The 18,463-nt window shown below is 46.8% G+C and overlaps 1 protein-coding gene across 1 annotated transcript in view; it reads right to left on the bottom strand.

Annotated features, from left to right (window-relative positions):
* Window positions 1–18,463, bottom strand: part of LOC142494625 (uncharacterized) — a 439,963-nt gene that overhangs the window by 123,282 nt on the left and 298,218 nt on the right. The window contains exons 85-89 of the mRNA XM_075599056.1: window positions 11,000–11,035; window positions 8,032–8,088; window positions 3,709–3,780; window positions 2,590–2,661; window positions 1,436–1,471 (exon numbers count right to left, since the gene is read on the bottom strand). Coding sequence (XP_075455171.1) covers window positions 1,436–1,471; window positions 2,590–2,661; window positions 3,709–3,780; window positions 8,032–8,088; window positions 11,000–11,035 — 273 coding nt within the window. The remainder of the gene's footprint in view (window positions 1–1,435; window positions 1,472–2,589; window positions 2,662–3,708; window positions 3,781–8,031; window positions 8,089–10,999; window positions 11,036–18,463) is intronic.

Raw genomic sequence — 18,463 nt, 5'->3', positions numbered from 1 at the left:
TACAGTAGGTTCTATGTAGGATAAAGAGCATTCATCCAGTTATAATAAGTGCTCAGGTCAGTATTAAAAGGCAAATAATTTAATGGTTACAATATTAAAACGTTATATAGCCCTATTAGAGTGCCCAAAATGAAAACTAAATATAAATTGCATATACGGTATAATACTGTGTAACAAATGCAAAAAAAAGTAGCGTAAAACTAATAGCTGTCCATGCTTCCCCCAAGACTGGGGCTGCTAACAAGTAAATCGTGGTCTCTATCTACATGGTAGCAGCACCCAATCTAATAGGAAGGATACAGCTGTTCAATGCAAGGGTAACGTAACCATGTTGTGCCCAATTTGGATATCACATACTGTAGTGCCAACGATTATTCTAAAACAAACCTGGGGCAATCTCCAAAAAGACCCAGATACATGCTGGGTACATGCTGGGTATATGCTGGGTACATGCTGGGTACATGCTGGGTACATGCTGGGTATATGCTGGGTACATGCTGCAACATTTCACACATTTCTGCAGACAGACTAATGGCCCATCGGATTAACAGCAGGGGGTCCCAGGTAGTCCCATTCAAACAGAATGGGACTGCCAGGAACCCCTGCTGTGTTAATCCGATGGGCCATTAGCCTCTGCAGAAATGTCACTGAAATGTAACCAGCATGTACACAGCATGTACCTGGATAGTTTAAGGCAAGTTTAAGGCAAGTTTTAGAATACTCGTTGGCTCGTCTGTACGTGTTGGGGAGAACAGGTGAAAGGGGACCCCCTGCTTCCGGAGATACTTATATTACCTCCATAGTAGGTTCCGGTAGCTCAGCATGCAGGGCTTTCAAGTTTAAAGCTCCCGCATCACATGGGCCAATAGGAAGCCACACCGATGACGTCACAGCTTCCTATTGGCCCACAGGACGCTAAATCGCTGAACAGCGGACATATTGTAAACCCTAGAAGCACAGGAGGGCTGCTACTGGCACCTAGTTCGGAGGTATATATCTCCAGAAGCAGGGGGTCTCCTGAGCTAAATTTAATGGGGTTCAGCACCGGAGACGCCCTGCTGCAAACCTAAATAAAATTACAAATGTCAAAAAAATAAATCACTGCCTTGGATTGCCTCTTTAAATCAAAAGCATGTAGATGGTGGTAGGATCATAGTAACTTAGATAGGCAATTATAAGTGGCACTAAAAGGCTTGGCTATGCCTGTAATAGGTGACCAAAACGTCGCTATATCCAGCACTTACCCTGCCTAAGAGAGCTAGCCCTATAAAGAAATTGGGGTGCTGCTACATGTGAGGAACTGCAGGAAATTCAGCGTGCAGAGTAAACTCATTGTACCCAACGAGAAGATCCGTGCTCTGACTCCAACCCCGAGGGAGAAGAGCTGTGCTGAGACATTACAGGGAGGTCTTAACTATTATTTCTTTCTACTTACTGCACGCCCGGGCAGTCCATGCTCTCCCGGCTCCCCCTGTTGAAATAGAAAATGAAACTTCCTTAATGAAGTGTTTCTTAGGCTTTTTTTGGGGGGGGGGGCTCCCCCTTGGGGGGGGGGGCTCCCCCGCCCCACCAACAATCAATTGTTTTGCCTACGAGACCCCTATTCTGTATTTAAAATCAAGGCGGTCAAGATCTAGCCGTCCAGCCTTAAGAATTCCCATTTTAAAAGAATACGGAAAAAAACTGCACCAGATTTACCGAAGGAGAAAAGAATTGTTTTCAATGAGATTCTTGGTGTATTTCACGTGTTTTTAGGGAGATTTCTAGGCATGAAGAATGATGAAAGCCCAGAAATAGGAAAGGACCCATAGGCTGCATGAACCAAAATCCCCAGGGGGGACAGAGAGAGAAAGGGTCCCGTATAAATGGTGCACAACCTTTGAACCGTGTTCCTCTATATCCCCCCTCTCTGTGGATTTTTGTTCATACGCCCTGCCCCCCTGATCCCTTAGGTTGCACCTTTTTGAGTCCGCACCGAGCAGTACTAATATCAGTCATTCTCGCTGAGCAGTGGCCTCCTCTAAGTTTACATAGAGGTCTGCAATTGAAGCTGCATTCTGGTAATAACTTAGATCAGGGGTTCTCCATTCCAGTCCTCAAGACTCCTCAGCGGTTCAGGTTTTCAGGATATCCCTGCTGAAGCACAGGTGGCTCAATCAGTCACTGCTTCAGCACAGGTGGCTCAATCAGAGCCTCTGATGGGGCCACCTGTGCTGAAGCAACGATATCCTTAAAACCTGACCTGTTGGCAAACCGCGAGTCAGGATTATTGCCTGCAGTGGAACCAATCCGGAAGCATGCACCCTGCCCACCTTCCCCCCGCAGCCTAGCTGCGGTAGCCCTGTCTCCAGAGCCGCGTCGATAAGCTTTTACATCTGTGGCTCTGGAGACATGCAAGTCTTACTACATCTGTGCAGTATGTTACCTGTGAAAGAGAAGCCATTCATTGCTTGGAAGAAATAGCCAACACATACAACAGTCTCACCCCCGCATGACCTCCCCATATCCCTATCAAGCCCCTAATGTACAGTATAGCCCCATCATTCATGTCCCCAGCTCACTAGGAGCAGTCCACGTCCTTCCACTGACCTTCTGTCCTACTGGTCCCCGAGCTCCAAACTGTCCCATAGATCCTTTAAATCCGGCTTCACCTTTTACACCCTAGTGAAAAACAAAGATATATTGTGCGGTTAACAAGCATGATCTGTATCCAAAGGAAAAGACAACCCTAATATCTATCCCTACACTCAGAAAACAGCTGGCGGACATGGCAAATCCCTCATTGAAGACAGATTGACTACATTTCTACATAGAAAAGAGGTGTCTAAGAGGGGATATGATAACTATATACACTATATTCAGTGACAGTACAAGGAGCTTTCAAAAGAACTATTCATCCCAAGGGCAGTACAATGGACTCGGGGCCATCCCTTAAGGTTGGAGGAATGGAGATTTCACCAGCAACAAAGGAAAGGGTTCTTTACAGTAAGCGCAGTTACAATGTGGAATTCATTACCCATGGAGACTGTGATGGCAGATACAATAGATTTGTTAAAAAAAAAGGTTGGACATCTTTTTAGAAAGGTAAGGTATACAGGTATATATCAATTAAGTAAACATGGGAAGGATGTTGATCCAGGGAGTAATCCGATTGCCAATTCTTGGAGCCCGGAAGGAATTTATTTTCCCCTTATGAGATATCATTGGATGATATAACAACGGGGTTTGTGTTTGCCTTCCTCTAGATCAGAATACTGTAAGTACGGATATAGGATAAAGTATCTGTCGTCTAAATTTAGCATCGGTTGACCTTGATGGACGTACGTCTTTTTTCAACCTCATCTACTATGTAACTAATATAATTTGCCATTGATCTGACTACACGGATGTCTGCTACCTCTCCTGAGTTATATGCTACATTCCTGCGCTGAGACTTTTCTGCATGAACAGGAAGGCGTGCACAGACTTCCATCTCCTATATATCTCCCAACACAACCCCTTGTCCATAGGTTCGTCGGGACAGGGACTCCTTTTTCTTAATGTTTACTTTTCTGTTTGTCATTAACCCCATTTGTATTATTCACCCCTGTGTTTTGCCTCGCATAATACATCTGTAAAGAGCGGCACTCTTAGGCAGCGCTAGATTAATAAGAGAAGGAAGGAGGAATAGAGGGCAGACTCCTGGAGTCACACCCAAGTGGCACACACCTTGTCACCAGAGGGTCCGTCTTCTCCTTTCTCTCCTTTGTCTCCATCAAAGCCTGGGTGGCCTCTGTCACCCTGGGAAGGCAGATGTCCTGAGTTACTGACCAGGACTTCTTGTAACATCGTGTAACATCGTCACTGCTATAGATGATTGCTGTAACACTACACAAGGTTATGGAGAGCTGGTCTCAAACCCAGATTGTACTCTCATTCACCTGTATGATTTCATGGCAAGATAAAGCAGTGGTCCCCCATGCTTACGTTTTGTTTATTAATAACGGTGTAAGACCTCACTCGCTTTACTGCCGGGGGACGCCATGTTCAGCAGACGTGATCCGCCAATTACCTGGAATACTGGGTAAATCACATGGCCAACAGCGATGTCACGCTTTGTTCCCCACACGGATTGGCTACTGTGGTCATTTTGTGTGCCATCCACATTTAATAAACTCGGATGTCTCAGTGATAGGATCAGTACTAGCCTGAAAGTACTCACTGCAGTAATGGACAGGGATAAGGATAGACTATTGATGCAGCACTGTACCTTAGTGCTGTGGTGCTCAACTCCAATCCTCAAGAGCCCCCGACAAGTCAGGTCAGACTGAGCCATCTGTGCTGAAGCAGGGACTGATTGAGCCACCTGTGCTGAAGTGGAGATATCCTGAAAACGTGACCTGTTCGTGGGTCTTGAGGACTGGAGTTGAGCAGCCCTGCGTTAGTTGGTGAACCCAGTTTAAAATCCCAATGTCAGCTCTCCTTGTGAAAAAATAACTATGTACATTATAAATGTATCTACTATATGGAAAACAAGTGACGTGTCCGGCGCCTCCAGAAATGGATGAAGTCCAGAAAATGCTAATAACCTAGCTGTCCAAAAATGGATCAAATTCCGGAACTATAGTCCAGCAAAAAACTACTATATGAGGTGCTTGGTACAGTCCTGATGAGAATCAAACGTTGCAGTGGCTCTCCAGAACAATTCTTCCAGATAAACCTCAAATTCATTTCAAAATGGCAGCTAACTACAATTTAAGTTGGCACCTAGTTGCCCTTGAGAGTCTGATTTCAGACATGCACATAATAACAACCTAATCAAAGGGTATCATACTTGCTTGAAGGGCACAGCGTGTCAGTACAGTGAAACTAGTACCACGTTCAGATCTAATTACACATCCAAAATATACAATATCATTGCTTTCACTAGTTGTAAAAGCTCAGTTGTCATTAACCTCCTACAATGTTGTGGTCTGCAGTACGTGGGGAGGACTGGCAGATCCCTTCAAAGGAGATTATAGCAACACACTTACAATATTAAGAAAGGGCTGATCAGCCATAGCATTTCACATCACTTTCTTTTGCACCATAATCAGAATCCAACAGGATTGGTCTGCCAAGCCATCGAGGGCCCCCACCTCCCCCCTATCATTGGATGGAATGAAATAGACTTAATCAAATTGCCAGGCGAGAATCCTATTGGATTTATACATTTAAAAACCCTCTCTCCCAATGGGTTAAATTTCGACCTGGGTGCTTTTCTTATAGATGATTAGGTGTTCCATTAGCCCTGTGGCTTGTCGTGTGTGTGTGTGTGTGTGTGTGTGTGTGTGCGTGTGTGTGTGTGTGCGTGTGCGTGTGCGTGTGCGTGTGTGTGTGTGTGTGTGTGAAATTGTCTGTGACAATTATAGCCCATGTTATTACAATTCATGTTCTTGTAACATTGATATCAGGGGTAAAAAAAGTGTGTGTGTGATAGGTAGCACTCCATAAAGTGAAAATTGGAAATGATGCACTGATATCGTGGTACAAGATACCAAGGAAAAAAGGGAGGGGGAGGGAAAAAAATTTAAAAAAAAAACTACGTAAAACAAGCGTAAAAGATGAAGTGATATATACAGCTGCAGCGGCCGTTATTCAAACAAATAACGGCGCCGTTTTCGTGTGCGCTGCTGTACTCCACGCGGCATTCACAAGGCCAATCACACCAGGCACACGTGTTTATCGCGGTTGCTTTGTTTGAATTTCATTGTGTGCAATGAAATTAATGAATTGCAATGTGTACAGTACTGTGCTACTGTGTCAATTTCAGGTGTTTAAAAGCCACAACACTAAAATGCCATTTTATGCACTCGCCTGCACTGAAGTGTTTCAATAACGGCCACTGCATCTGTAGAAAGGGGGCAACGTTTTGGGGCCTAAATTGCCCCTTCTTCATGCCCGTTCCCACAGACGTTTTGATTCTATGGTACTTCCCTTATGAACCTCCATCCAAAACCTCTCATCTATATCAAGTACTAATATTTGAATATGCTAACGGCATGGACTTGATACAATTCATGTAAATTTATGATAATCTCCAGAATATGCCTGGAGACACAGAAAAGCACTTAAATGTAGCACCAGTGCACTTACTACAGTACTAGCAGAGTAGGAAATCCGCCCTGTGTATCTCAAGACTACATAGACCAATTCAAATGCTAAAAATACCTATTGCACAAAATTATTCTCTATGGAACAAAACGTCTTAAGAACACCACATATCAAACAGTGCAAACCAACGTAGAGTAATACAAGCACAAGGCTTGCCTGCCCCGTGGAACTTACACTCTAATGTATAGTGTCTGGGGAAGGAGCTGTTGAAGTAACAGCCATGGTTACTATAAAAGAGAGTTGAAGAGACTTCAACAGAACCCAGAAAGTTTGTGTGTTCAGAACTCCCACGTTAAGCTCTCCACGCGCCCAGCATCAAGGGGATCTGTCTTCCCCCTACATCATACATCAGGCAGCACGAGCGCGAATCCTTGATCTTTTTTCTGTTATTTTAACCTGTTTCCCCCACCCCCCCCCCCCAAAAAAAATGTACATTCATCTTTTTCATGATGTTGGCTGGAGGATTTCACAGTGAAGTGTTTAATTAAATTCAGAAAAAGGTCATCGTGTTTGGGGCATTGTAATATCACAACATTCCCCCTGTTATCAAGTGGCCCGAGAAACAGCTCTACACATTATAGGACATGAAGAACATCGGACATTTGCACGTCCCATGCAAGTGTCCACATTCACAAACAAAAAGCCAAGCTCCGAAATCTCACACTAAAAAGTCGTCAACCTCATCAGGATTGTTTGGAATTCTCATACTTACAGACTTTATGAGCAATGTACACGTGTGCCAGCAGCCTTTATTTTATCCAACCTACACAAATGCGTGTCTCACTTCCAGGAAATGTGTGCAAGGTCTTGAATTAGGGAGTGATGATATGATCCACAAAAGGTTTCACCCAGGTACCACTTTTTTAAGAGTAATAGATGCGGCATCTGTAGCCGTTTAGAGTGATTTCGTTCACTTTTCCAACGTTTCAGGTCTGCTCAATGGACCCTTTTCCACTGCCCGGAAAAAAAATGTCCTCTTGGCCGGACCAAATTGTTGGAGAGGTGAAATAAATCATTCTAGACTGTGCCAGGCGCTGCGCTACTCTACTTCTTTATATTACTCCTGCTAGGAATTGTGAAAATTATCGACAGGAAATAAAAAATACCACGTGTGAGCACACTCACATGTCTCAGTCTGCAACCATGCCTTTCCCCATTATCTCCCAGCATACACTGCTTCCACTGCAGCCAGGGATTCTGGGTAATGACATGCAAATGAGCACTCAATGTCACCTTTTGCTTCTTACTAATTTTAACATAGACCCCTATGAGCTTATGCCTGCCGCATTACAACTTTTTCAGCACTCCCTGGGTTAAAGAAGTGCAGAGCCAGTAACCCTACTCAGAGACAGCCACTCCAAACTTTTGGATCTCATCAGTGTGAGTCTGGTGATACGGGCTTGGCAATGTGAAGCTGGGATAGGTTTCAAAGTTATGGTGGGTGTGTGAGTGTGCTCACACGTGATATTTACTGCACACTGCACGGTGGAGAGTTTGTGTCACTTTCTTCACCCACCATAACTCACATGTATGTAATGGTTGGTTGAAAATGATGAAACAGCATGGACGTTTTGTTTGTTACCTTCATTTAATTGTATTCCAATTCTGATCACATTATTATTTTAAAGGCAAAACTTCTTTTAGTGGTCCAGCACCAATGAGAATGATCCTGTATCAGAGACCCGCCTATATACCCTTTAAAAATGTCTTTACGACAACTCAACATTTTAATATAACAGCACTGCTCTTAAACTAGACATACCGGTGCTACCGGCTAGATAACACCAGTGCTATTAACCACAATGATAACAAAGACAGGTATGTCCCAGAGCATTTAATAGTACAGGTAATGTTGATCAGTACAGCACAGAAGCCACATAAACAAAGTAAACTGCTTACCGGATCTCCTTTGCTTCCCCTATAGCCTTGGGACCCAAAAATTGTCATGGGGTCACCCTAAATAAAAGAGACACATTGATAAGTACAAATCATGGTTACCACAGACATCCTGTGCCAGTCCTGTTTTTTATTGCTCTTGGTCATTGTACAGATCAGAATCGTTTCTCTTTAGAGTGTTCCAATCATCCACTGTTCACAAGGGTATCTAATCCAATCCCAAACAAGGATGGACGCCTTCGGCTGCTGCCCCTTTTGGCAGAAAAGTTTTGCATTTCACATGTTGGTCACTCATGTTGTCTTTTTAACATAGTTACATAGTACAGTAGTACAGTAGATGAGGTTTGGAAAAAAAAGACATGTTTTAACTGACTTATTTTGTGTCTGAAAGACTAAAGTTAACAGAGGATTGTGTGTACGATGACCAACTTGACATGAATAAACTATATTGAACGAGAGCTGCTGCAATTTAATAAGAAAAGTGCAAAAGTGTGAATCTGGATCTCCAAAAAGGGGCCATGGAGTCATTATTTCAGCTGACTTAAAGGTAGGCGAGAAATGTACCAAAGCAATGGGAGGAAGCCAGCAGGATGTTAGGATCTATAGGGAGGGGTATTAGCAGCAGGAATAGAGGGGTGGGGGATAACACTTTTTAGATCATTGGCAAGACCTCACCCAGAGCACGGTGCTCAGTTCTGGAGACCGAATCTCCGGACGACGGTAACTAAATAGGGTTACTAAATGGATGCATAACACTGGTAGATCAGGACCTCAATATGGACAGCACCGCTTGGATGAGAGAAGGGAGAGTGGGAGCATGACAGAGAGTTTGTTATAATATAGAAATGGTTTCCACAAGGTACAGGAGGGACGCAGATTTCAGAGAAAGAGAAGTGATGGGACGGGAGGTCATGCTCCAAGCGCACAGTAGGGTGAAAAGCCGTATTCACCGAGAGATTTCTTCCCCCTGGAGAAAGGTGCTGATAACCTCTCTCTGCAGCAATAAGTGTGGGAGGCACCCTATATATTTTATTATTGCGCCTCATTATTTTAGAATTTCTCTCTCTATAGTAGGGCACGTGTTTTTTTTTAACCAGTAGTCCCTGCACTGTAGCTCACACACAGCATATATGGTGCTTCTAAAGGTTAACCCCTTAGGCACCACACACGTCACGCATCCCACGCTATTGACTATATATCATCGTCTTGTTTCTCTATGGAGTGGAGGAAATACAAAGGTCAAATTATAGCATTGGCAGTGTAGGTACCTGCTGCAAGGGTCTGACCTTGGCGTGGCTGCAGGCTTGACATGCTTTGGCCAAAAGATTGAACTAAATGACCCACACTTATGAGAAGAAAAAACATATAGAAGTGAATGATATCATTTGTCCTATTGGATGCGTATTGGGGTGTCTTTGTTTATTGGAGGGTGGCAGAGTCAGGGGAAATGGGAGGAAGTTATTCATCACAGAAAGGGTGGTGGATTCATGGCGGGCGGTGGAGGCCCAACTAGACTGCCCCTTTTCGTGTCTGTTGCAAAACCTGTCTGATCTTTTGAGCTTAGTTTTACAGGTATAATTTAGGATGGCTTAAGGTCTATCCCAAGTAATTCCCTTACTGTACTAGTGTCTACTACCTCTGCTGGGTGGCCATTCCACCAACCCACCCTCCTTTCAGTGAAGTACTTGCTCACATTTCCCCTCAGCCCGCCTTCCCCATCCCGCCCGCTTCGACGTGTCCAGCTACCGTGCGTCCACCCGGCAGCGTCCGAGCATCCACCCGCCAGTTACGGAGCATGACTTCTTGTTCTAGCATGTCTTGTTCTCTAAGATACGGTCCCCACTTGCATCTTCTTGAAACCATTAATATATTTGTCTGTATCAAATCATAACCCCCTCGTCATTCTCTCCTCCAAGCTGTATACAACAACAAAAAACAGAAAAGCCCAAAGCTACATCCAATATGACAAAAATACACCATGAGAAACCTATATATTCTCTTGAAAAGGGGTAATTTAGTTAAACCCTTTGGCCAAAGCGTTACAAGCCTGCTATCCACATCAAGGCATGACCAAATTTGCAGGTCCTAACACTACCAGATTAAAATTCTCATTTACCTCTACTGTATATTAGGAGGGAGAATGATCACAGTGGATCTGTCCAAACCAAGCAACATGAAAACAGGACAGATCCTATGTGATCATACTCCCTCCTAATATAGAGGTAAATGAGAATTTTATATATGTGTGTGTGTGTGTGTGTGTGTGTGTGTGTGTGTGTGTGTGTGTGTGTGTGTGTGTGTGTGTGTGTGTGTGTGTGGTATGTTTTGGGGTTTCTTAAGATTGCTGGGATTCTGTGTGTTTATTAATCTCATCCCAGCTGTACATATTGAGATCCATCAGTCTTTTCTGATAGGGTTTGTTAATAACCCACATGGTGTGCATTACAGAAACTGCTAATCTTTGTGGAGTGTGGGGGAGGGGGTTTGACAAATTATGAGCTGTCTAAAGAAACATTATATATTGTTAAATGAGTTAACCCCTGTATGAAACAGTGTGCATGAGCAGTAAAACACAGAACTATGAGATTTCAAAGTCTGTGGGGTCTGTATATAAACGCAGAAGTGGAGCAATTCTGGGGCTAAAGAATTGCACCAGATGCATCATTGAAAAAAATTACTATTGTTTTCAAAAGTCTATATTTTTTGTGATACACTTGGTACAGATTTTTGTGCCCTGGAATTGCTCCACTTCTGATTTGCCATAGACCCCAAAATCAAGTGAGGTGCCAGTCAAACTCAGCAACAGATTTGAGTTGGAATATCTTTCTTTGATAACGTCGGCACTGTATCTTGCGCCAGTTGTTCAGCTACACAACTTTCATTAAGTCGTTTCCATTTTGCTAATTTATGGCCATCCACCCACTAGAACATGTGCAGTAGGAAGCACATTACTTTTCCATGAGCCTATTACCTTGTCTCCTTTAAATCCAGAGATGCCTCGATCACCCTGAAAGATGAAATAAAGAGTTAGAGACATGCCAACTGGAGTCTTATTGAGCTTATCCAAAGCCAAACACATCGTTTTGCAGCTTCCTGTTTTAATGAAAGTAGAGAGGAAGGAGAAACCAATGTGCTAGTCTTTACTACACCAGCGCATAGGGTTGAGTTTAGTCTCAGCCTTACAACAATGTCCACGTATTAAGCTTGGGTTCTAAAATTGCACTAAGAGAGTCACTGAGCCTCCTTAAATAATGAATTATTCTTTTGCTACTTGTCAGAGCCCGAGTTTGTGCACGGTGAGAGAAAGATCCAACACCAGCCATAGTCCTTATTTACACAGCTACCGCAGCTGTACGGCCATTCACTTCAACAGACCTTCTGCACGTGATACATACCGTGAATAAGTTCCATATGGCTTTTACTAGGAAGGAGCACATGAGTACAGTAACAACATCTTTGCCAGGCCAGGGTTACTCACTCAACCATGGTCGAATTAAAAAAAAAGGGTGTGTGTGCCGAGCACGTGCATTTTAAGTGAAATTTCTTTGTCTTTTGTCAGTGAAATTGTGTGTATTATTGTATAGTCTCTGTGTTGTGGGAAGGGGCTGAGGCTTGTGAGTAAGGCTCTGGAAGGGATTATGCTCTCATGTCTATTTGGTGTTCTATGTTTATTGCACATTTTCCATATTGTGTAGTGGGTACTGCCGCTACTTTGTTCCTTGCTCCATCTGATAGCAGTGGGAATTGTTCAATTGTACAACTTTCTCATGGTCTCCCCTCACTGGAAACTTTCTGATTACTGCAGAACTCTATATCAGTTTTGACCTTGTGGCTCTCCTCAGTGTGAAGAAGGAGAGAAAAAAACGAAGCACTGGTTCCACTGAAAGCTATGAATAAACACAGAGGTGCGTTCCCACAATAAAAGTTTAATGGATCAAAATAGCATAAAAAACAGAACACCTACGCGTTTCGGGCTTGTGGCCCTCAGTGTGGGGCTGGTTAGTGGCATGCCTTGCGAAGCTGCTAGTGGCTAGAAGACTTTTTGAGTCTTCATTAGGTTAATCCTAATGAGATGTAGCTCGTTAATCCCTTTGAGACAGCTAATCAGAATAATAAACGAAGGACCAGATAAACCCAGGCTAAGATCAGCATGGAAGAGCATTAAATACAGGAGAGAAACAGAAGCTTAGGCTACGGCCCCGCTGCCAAAGACAGCGCGCCCGCACTGAAAACAGGCGGCGCGTGAAAGTCACTTCACCGTGATCTGCAGTCTGCAGCTGACTATTTTTTGGCGCAGGGGGGGCGTGGCCAAAGCGGGACGTGGGGTTGGGGGAGGAAACGCTGTTCGCAAACCCTCGCACCCCTCTCCTTCAACCGAGGGCAGGAGGGGGAGGCGGCGCCATGCGGGAGCCCCGCACGCCAACAAGCTGGCTCCTTCACAGCTCCACCGGGGGGAACGGGGGCTGGGGGACATCTCCACGCGCTACCCACTGAACCACCAATGCAGTGCCAGTCTCTGCCCGTGCGCGCCAGTCTCTCCCCAGCTTTCCCTCTCCCCCCCGCATGCTCAATCCGCCCTGAGCGGGCAAGTATGGTGCCAGCCACGCTCCCCTCCTCCCCCCCCCCCCGCTTACCTCCCGCCTGGGCAGCAGCCACAAGGATCGGAGGCAGAGGGGGGGGGGAGAGGAGCCCAAATAACCGACTGACCCCGCTCCCACTTCCCTGCCTGAGTGGGCAGCAGCCGCGGGGATCGGGGGGGACCCGGGCAGCAAACAGTGAAAATAAATGAGGGAGGTGGAGAGGGGCTGTAATAAATACACACAACACACTATATATATATATATATATATATATATATATATATATATATATATACACATTCATACACACACACACTTCCCCACCCTCCGCAAAGCTCTGACAGCTCCAGACCCGGCACTGATTGGCTCACAGCCACACCACGAGACGCGTCACCGCTCGGGATCTCAATTCTCTTGCATCCCGTGGCGGCTGACGCGTCACAGCGCGTAGTGAGCCGTGCAGCGAGGGGGGGACTGGGACCGGCTCGGGAGGATACCAGGTGATGGTGAGTAATTGCCGGACGCAGCGGGACCAAAGCCTTAGGGAGCTGTTACAGTGCTGACACTTTGCAAACTAACTGTGATTTAGAAGAATATATTATCTACCTGCATTTGCACTAATTTGATCACACAGGAGGAGAATTAGTCTTCCGGGGGTATCTTGTGTTACTTTAACCCTTTAACTTCAGCGAGACATTCGCTAAGGTAAACCGGCAGAAAATATTAATCCAGAAACACAAACTCATTATTCACGTTTGCGAATAGTTACTATGGGGCCTATGCAGAGAGCTGCGAGAACCCCAATCTCGCCAGTTTTTAGCCAAATATGGCTATAGCAATTTAGTAAATGGCGAGATGAGTAAAAAGCGCCAGTTTTTTTTTTTTTTAACTCGTTCACACATGGTACGGTAGCCAATCAGAGCGTGGGAACTCCATCCCTACTCTGATTGGCTCTAGTACCATGTGTCAGGCTTTCAATGACGTCACATCCTTTCTCCCCCAAGCCTCTGTCACATGGTATACTAGAGCCAATCAGAGTAGGGATTGAGTTCCCACGCTCTGATTGGCTACCGTACCATGTGTGGACGGCCATGTTTCTTTTAATGACGTCATCTTAAAGGCAATTGAAGCAAAGGCATTCTGATTGGCTGTGCTGTCATTGCCTTTAAGTGACGTCATCAGTTTTTTTTTTATCGGCTAAAACACATGGTTTTCACGGCCCAATCAGGGCCATGGGAACCATATGACGAAAATGTGACGTCATAGGCCTTTAAAAGCCTATGTCGTCTCATTTTGAAGCCAGACGCCGAGGAGGAAGGACCTCCGGAGAACAAAGAAGACCAGGGCGTGGCCGAAGACGGGAAGAAGACCCCGGAAGAAGGTAAAAGAAAGAAGAATACAGACATGTGTGGTCCCACTTCTGTGGGGGCACCGCAGACCCGTAGTGAGCACCCGTGAGTTCCCCAGACCCCCGTGGGAACCACCCGAGGCCCCGCAGACACCTGTGGGTCTGACCCGGGGCTCCCAGACATCCTTGGGCCTACGGTGACCCAAGGAGACCACCTGGGGGCCATGGTGCTGGCGGGACCCACCAGCAGGCCTCCAGAACCTGTTTGAAAAGGGCTGCTGGTACCCTGTAGGTCTGTCAGGTGCCCCACCAGCCCACCGGGGACTCGCGTGGGGCTGCGTTATGAACCCTGTATGTAAAAGGATAAATCTTTTATTTATGGGGGGGCACAGGGGGTGGGTAATGTATTTATTAAATATAATGATGTTTATTGTGGGTCACTGTATTGTTTTTATTGTGGGTACTGGGGGTGGGGGGGGTGTTCCCAAACGGTATGTGGGTAGGCCTCCCTTGTGGGTAGTGGGTGAGGGTGGTTAGGCCTCACGGGGATGGGGGGTTAGTGTGGGAGGGTATGTAGGCATCCCGAGTGGTGGGTGAGGGTGGGTTAACCCCTTAATGACTGTAGCGGTTAATAACCGCTACGGTGATTAAGGGGTTAGGGGACATTACTTTGGATGTTTTCATTCTTGTGTCTGTTTTGCAGCAGCGGACGGGGCATGGGCAGGATGAAGATGAGGATGGCCTTCATCGTGGCAACCGGTAATGGGTAAGTGCTATATGTATTTAATGTCTTTATTCTTGTTTTTGTATTTTAAATACACAGGGGGTGTACTGCACCGACACACTTTATTCGAGCAAATACCCAGTATGTACCTGGCAGATACCTGGAATGCGCCGCTCCTCACCTCTGACAAGCCCCGTTGCGTTTGCCTTCCCAGCCTGGGTTCATGCCTGGCTGACGGGCGGCTGATCTGTTAAATGATAATGATTAGGATTTAATAGGCTGCAATGCTTCGCGTGTCTACCAGATGGCATAAATTCATGAATTGTAATGCAGTATATATATATATACTGTGCAGTATTGCAGCCAGCGGGAATAAAATGCTTCAATCCCTGCCTGGAAAATACCTCAATGCACTCGGGCAGAAAACAGTCACAAACCTCAATACACCCGGGTATACCCGAATTCGTGGGACTAGCCGAGCTCAAATAAAGTGTGTCGCCAGTGTATGTTGTTTATTGCCATGTTTATTGGGGGCAATTGTCCCAAATAAACATGCTATTCTGCCTTAACCCTTCATTGCCTTAGCGGCTATACGCTATGGTAATGAAGCAGCATTTATGTATTTTTAATAATATTGTGCAGGATCAGGGGGTCCCCTGAGCTTTGATTTGTGGCTCAGAGACCCCCTGCTCACTGTACAATATTATTAAAAATACATTGATGCTGCTTCGTTAACGTAGCACATAGCCGCTAAGGTAAGGAACGATTGTGTATTGATATGTGTGTTTTATTTATAATGTAGAGTTTCAGGGGGTCTCCGAAGCTGAAGCGCTTTAGTTTTAGGTCTGGGGACCCCCTGCTTCCCGAGATACAGGCCCCTTTATGGGGTGCCGGTATCCCTCTGCTTGGTTTACATGCCGCGGTCGGTCACGTGATCGGGACCTTAAAATGCAGAGGGATACCGGCACCTCATAAAGGGGCCTGTATCTTGGGAAGCAGGGGGTCCCCCGACCTGAAAACAACGCGGTTCAGCTCCAGAGACCCCCTGCACATCTACACTATCAATAAAAATGGTTTTTCAATCATTTTTAATGTGCCGATGTTTGCGCAGAGAGAGCAGCGGATCTCTCTCTGCTGCAGACATAACTCGCCAGGGGACGGCTTCTCGGCAGTTTCTCGCCAGGCAGCCGTCTCGCCACCGCTTAATAGCCATGATTTCAAATGGTGGTGGCGCATTCATTCGCCAGGGATTCGGCCCTCCCTGCATACAGCGAGGTTAACACGCCAAAAACCTGGCGAATTGAAACCCTGGCGAATGCAATTTTTCGGCCCTTTCTGCATAGGCCCCTGTGTCTCCAGGCAAATGTGGGTAAATGATGGGGAATGAAAACTGCACCAGGCATATCAAAGATAAACATCACAGTGAAAACAATAAGATTTTTTTTTTGTTTGATACATATATGATGCAATTGTTTTGCCCCGGAATTGCACCGCTTTTGGCTTTTTATAAACAACTGTAAATCCTTAAAAATTTGACGTTTTCGGGGGGCGTGCCGATGACGTCATCCAGGACAGACGGGTAAAGGCTGAGCTCCGGAGACCCACCTAAATAAATGCTGAATTTGGACCTTTTACCCCCGGCAAATACCCCAGAAAAAGCCCCTGACGACCCTCTAAAACCAGCGGGATGGCAAATAATGGGAAAAATCCTCCGATTCAGGGGGTTGGCAGGTTCTTCACCCCTGCAAAACAGCCCGCTGAGGCGGGGGGTAGACAGCAAGATGGCGCCCAGGCTTTGGGCCCACGAGGCAAACAAGGCCTCTCAGACACAGCAAGCCCTACTGAGACCCCCCCTTCCCCAGACGGGAGGATCACGAAGGAATATTTGTTGGAGCTCCACGCCAAGCTCCAACGATCGTTACAGGCCAATATAAAGGATGCGGTGGCGGAAATTAGACACGATATCCAGGGTCTGCAAGAACGCCTTACACCACCAATCGGAGGCCGACGATGAGATTATACGTCTGGGCCAAGAAATAAATACGCTCCGAGACGGATTGGAAGATCAGGAAAACAGGGATCGCCGCCAGAACCTGCGGATCCGCGGCATCCCTGAGGCGGTACTGCCCACGCATCTACGAGCATACCTGAATGACTTCTTCCTCTCCATATGCCCAGACCTCGATCCCCGGGATATGGAACTTGATAGGGCGCACAGAGCCCTGGGCCCACGCTCTGAGGACCCCAACCGCCGGCGGGACGTGATCGTGCGACTCCATAGCTACTCCACTAAAGACAAACTAATAGGAGCTAGCAGAGAGAGAGACACGATCACGTTCCGAAGCGAACCGCTTCAGGGTTATAATGACCTCTCCAAGTTGACAGTGGATCGACGCAAAGCGCTGCGTCCCCTAACGTTACTCCTCCACGAGAAAGGAATAAAATATAAATGGGGATTTCCTTTTAAATTGATTATCCCCCACAAGGGTAAATTCCTTACCATCCGGCACCCAGAAGACATGGAACACCTGGCAAAAGCCCTGGGCCTTCATGTGTAGTCCCTCCAATCTGCCCACCCAGCTGGTAACCGAAACCAAGACAAAGATGACCAACCTGTGAGAGCCTCGGAGCGGATTGCAGAACAAACACAATCCCGGGACAAATGAGGAGAGGTCCACAGTTAATCAAGCTTCCCGCCCGGGACCACACCACCATCAGCCCCGAAACTCCCTCAAAATGGCGACTGAAGCGGCCTTACCTCCTCACGTGGAAAGCCTCCGAGCCGCAGCCGCGAAGCATCCTTCTTCATTTCCGGATTCAGCAGCCTCACCAAAGACAACCGGACGACGGACACCGCGCAGCCAACATCGGATTTCCGCAGCTAACCTCGGTTCCCGTCAGGGAGAACACCACCGCTTGCTCCGAAATTTCCTCAAAATGGCGCCTGGAGTGACCTTACCGGCCCACGTGGATCCCTCAGACGAGCTGCAATCTTCCTCCACAAAATGGCACCCGGTGAGGCCGTCCCCGTCCGCGGAGCGTCCCGATGAGTACAGGCGAGCCACGACTGACGTCATCAACGTGCGCGGCTCACATTCGGCGCCAACGGAAGCTTCACCTGAACCCGGAGGCTGAAATTCTTTTAGAACACCAGGGCTCCCGAGTGACCTCCATCCGAAGGGTCCCACATCATTCCCAGTTCAAGTTTGCCCGGTGCCCCCCCCCCCTCGGCCGAGGGGGCCTCCCTAGGTTTTCTATCTTTTTCACCGGATCCCTGGTTCCCTCTCCCCCTCTGGGAGAGTGCCAAAAGCGCAAGACTTCTCAGTCCCGCCCACGCCCATCCAGTGGACAAACGCCTAAGGACAGGGTCTGTAAAACTGTCGTACCCGCATACATTTCCTTCTTAGTCTTTCCCTATCGCCCTAAGTTCAGTATGGTTCCCCCATTACTACCCTAATGTTGTGTTACCCCCCACTAGAAGGTTAATTAAGATTAGATATCGAATCCTTCCCTCCCTCTCCCAGGACCCCCCCCTTCCCTCTACCCACCCTCTCCCTCCCTTCTCTCCCCCCCCCTCTCCCGTGTTCCCTCCCCCCGCCCCCATAACCAGCCCCCCCCATCCCCCCCTTCCTATTCTCCCCCTCCCCCCCTACCACCCTTCCGTCCACCCTCCCCCCCCACCTACCCAGCCGCCCCTTCCCCCCCGCCCCTCGTTCCCCCCCCCCTCACTAACTGATGGAACCCCCTCCTATTACCCCTACCAAAGCCCTTCTCACCGGGTTA

The sequence above is a fragment of the Ascaphus truei genome, chromosome 5, assembly GCF_040206685.1.
Source record: "Ascaphus truei isolate aAscTru1 chromosome 5, aAscTru1.hap1, whole genome shotgun sequence".
In the NCBI taxonomy this organism is placed as follows: Eukaryota; Metazoa; Chordata; class Amphibia; order Anura; family Ascaphidae; genus Ascaphus; species Ascaphus truei.
Note: the sequence above shows the minus strand (reverse complement) of the source record. Positions and strands in the feature narration are given on the sequence as shown.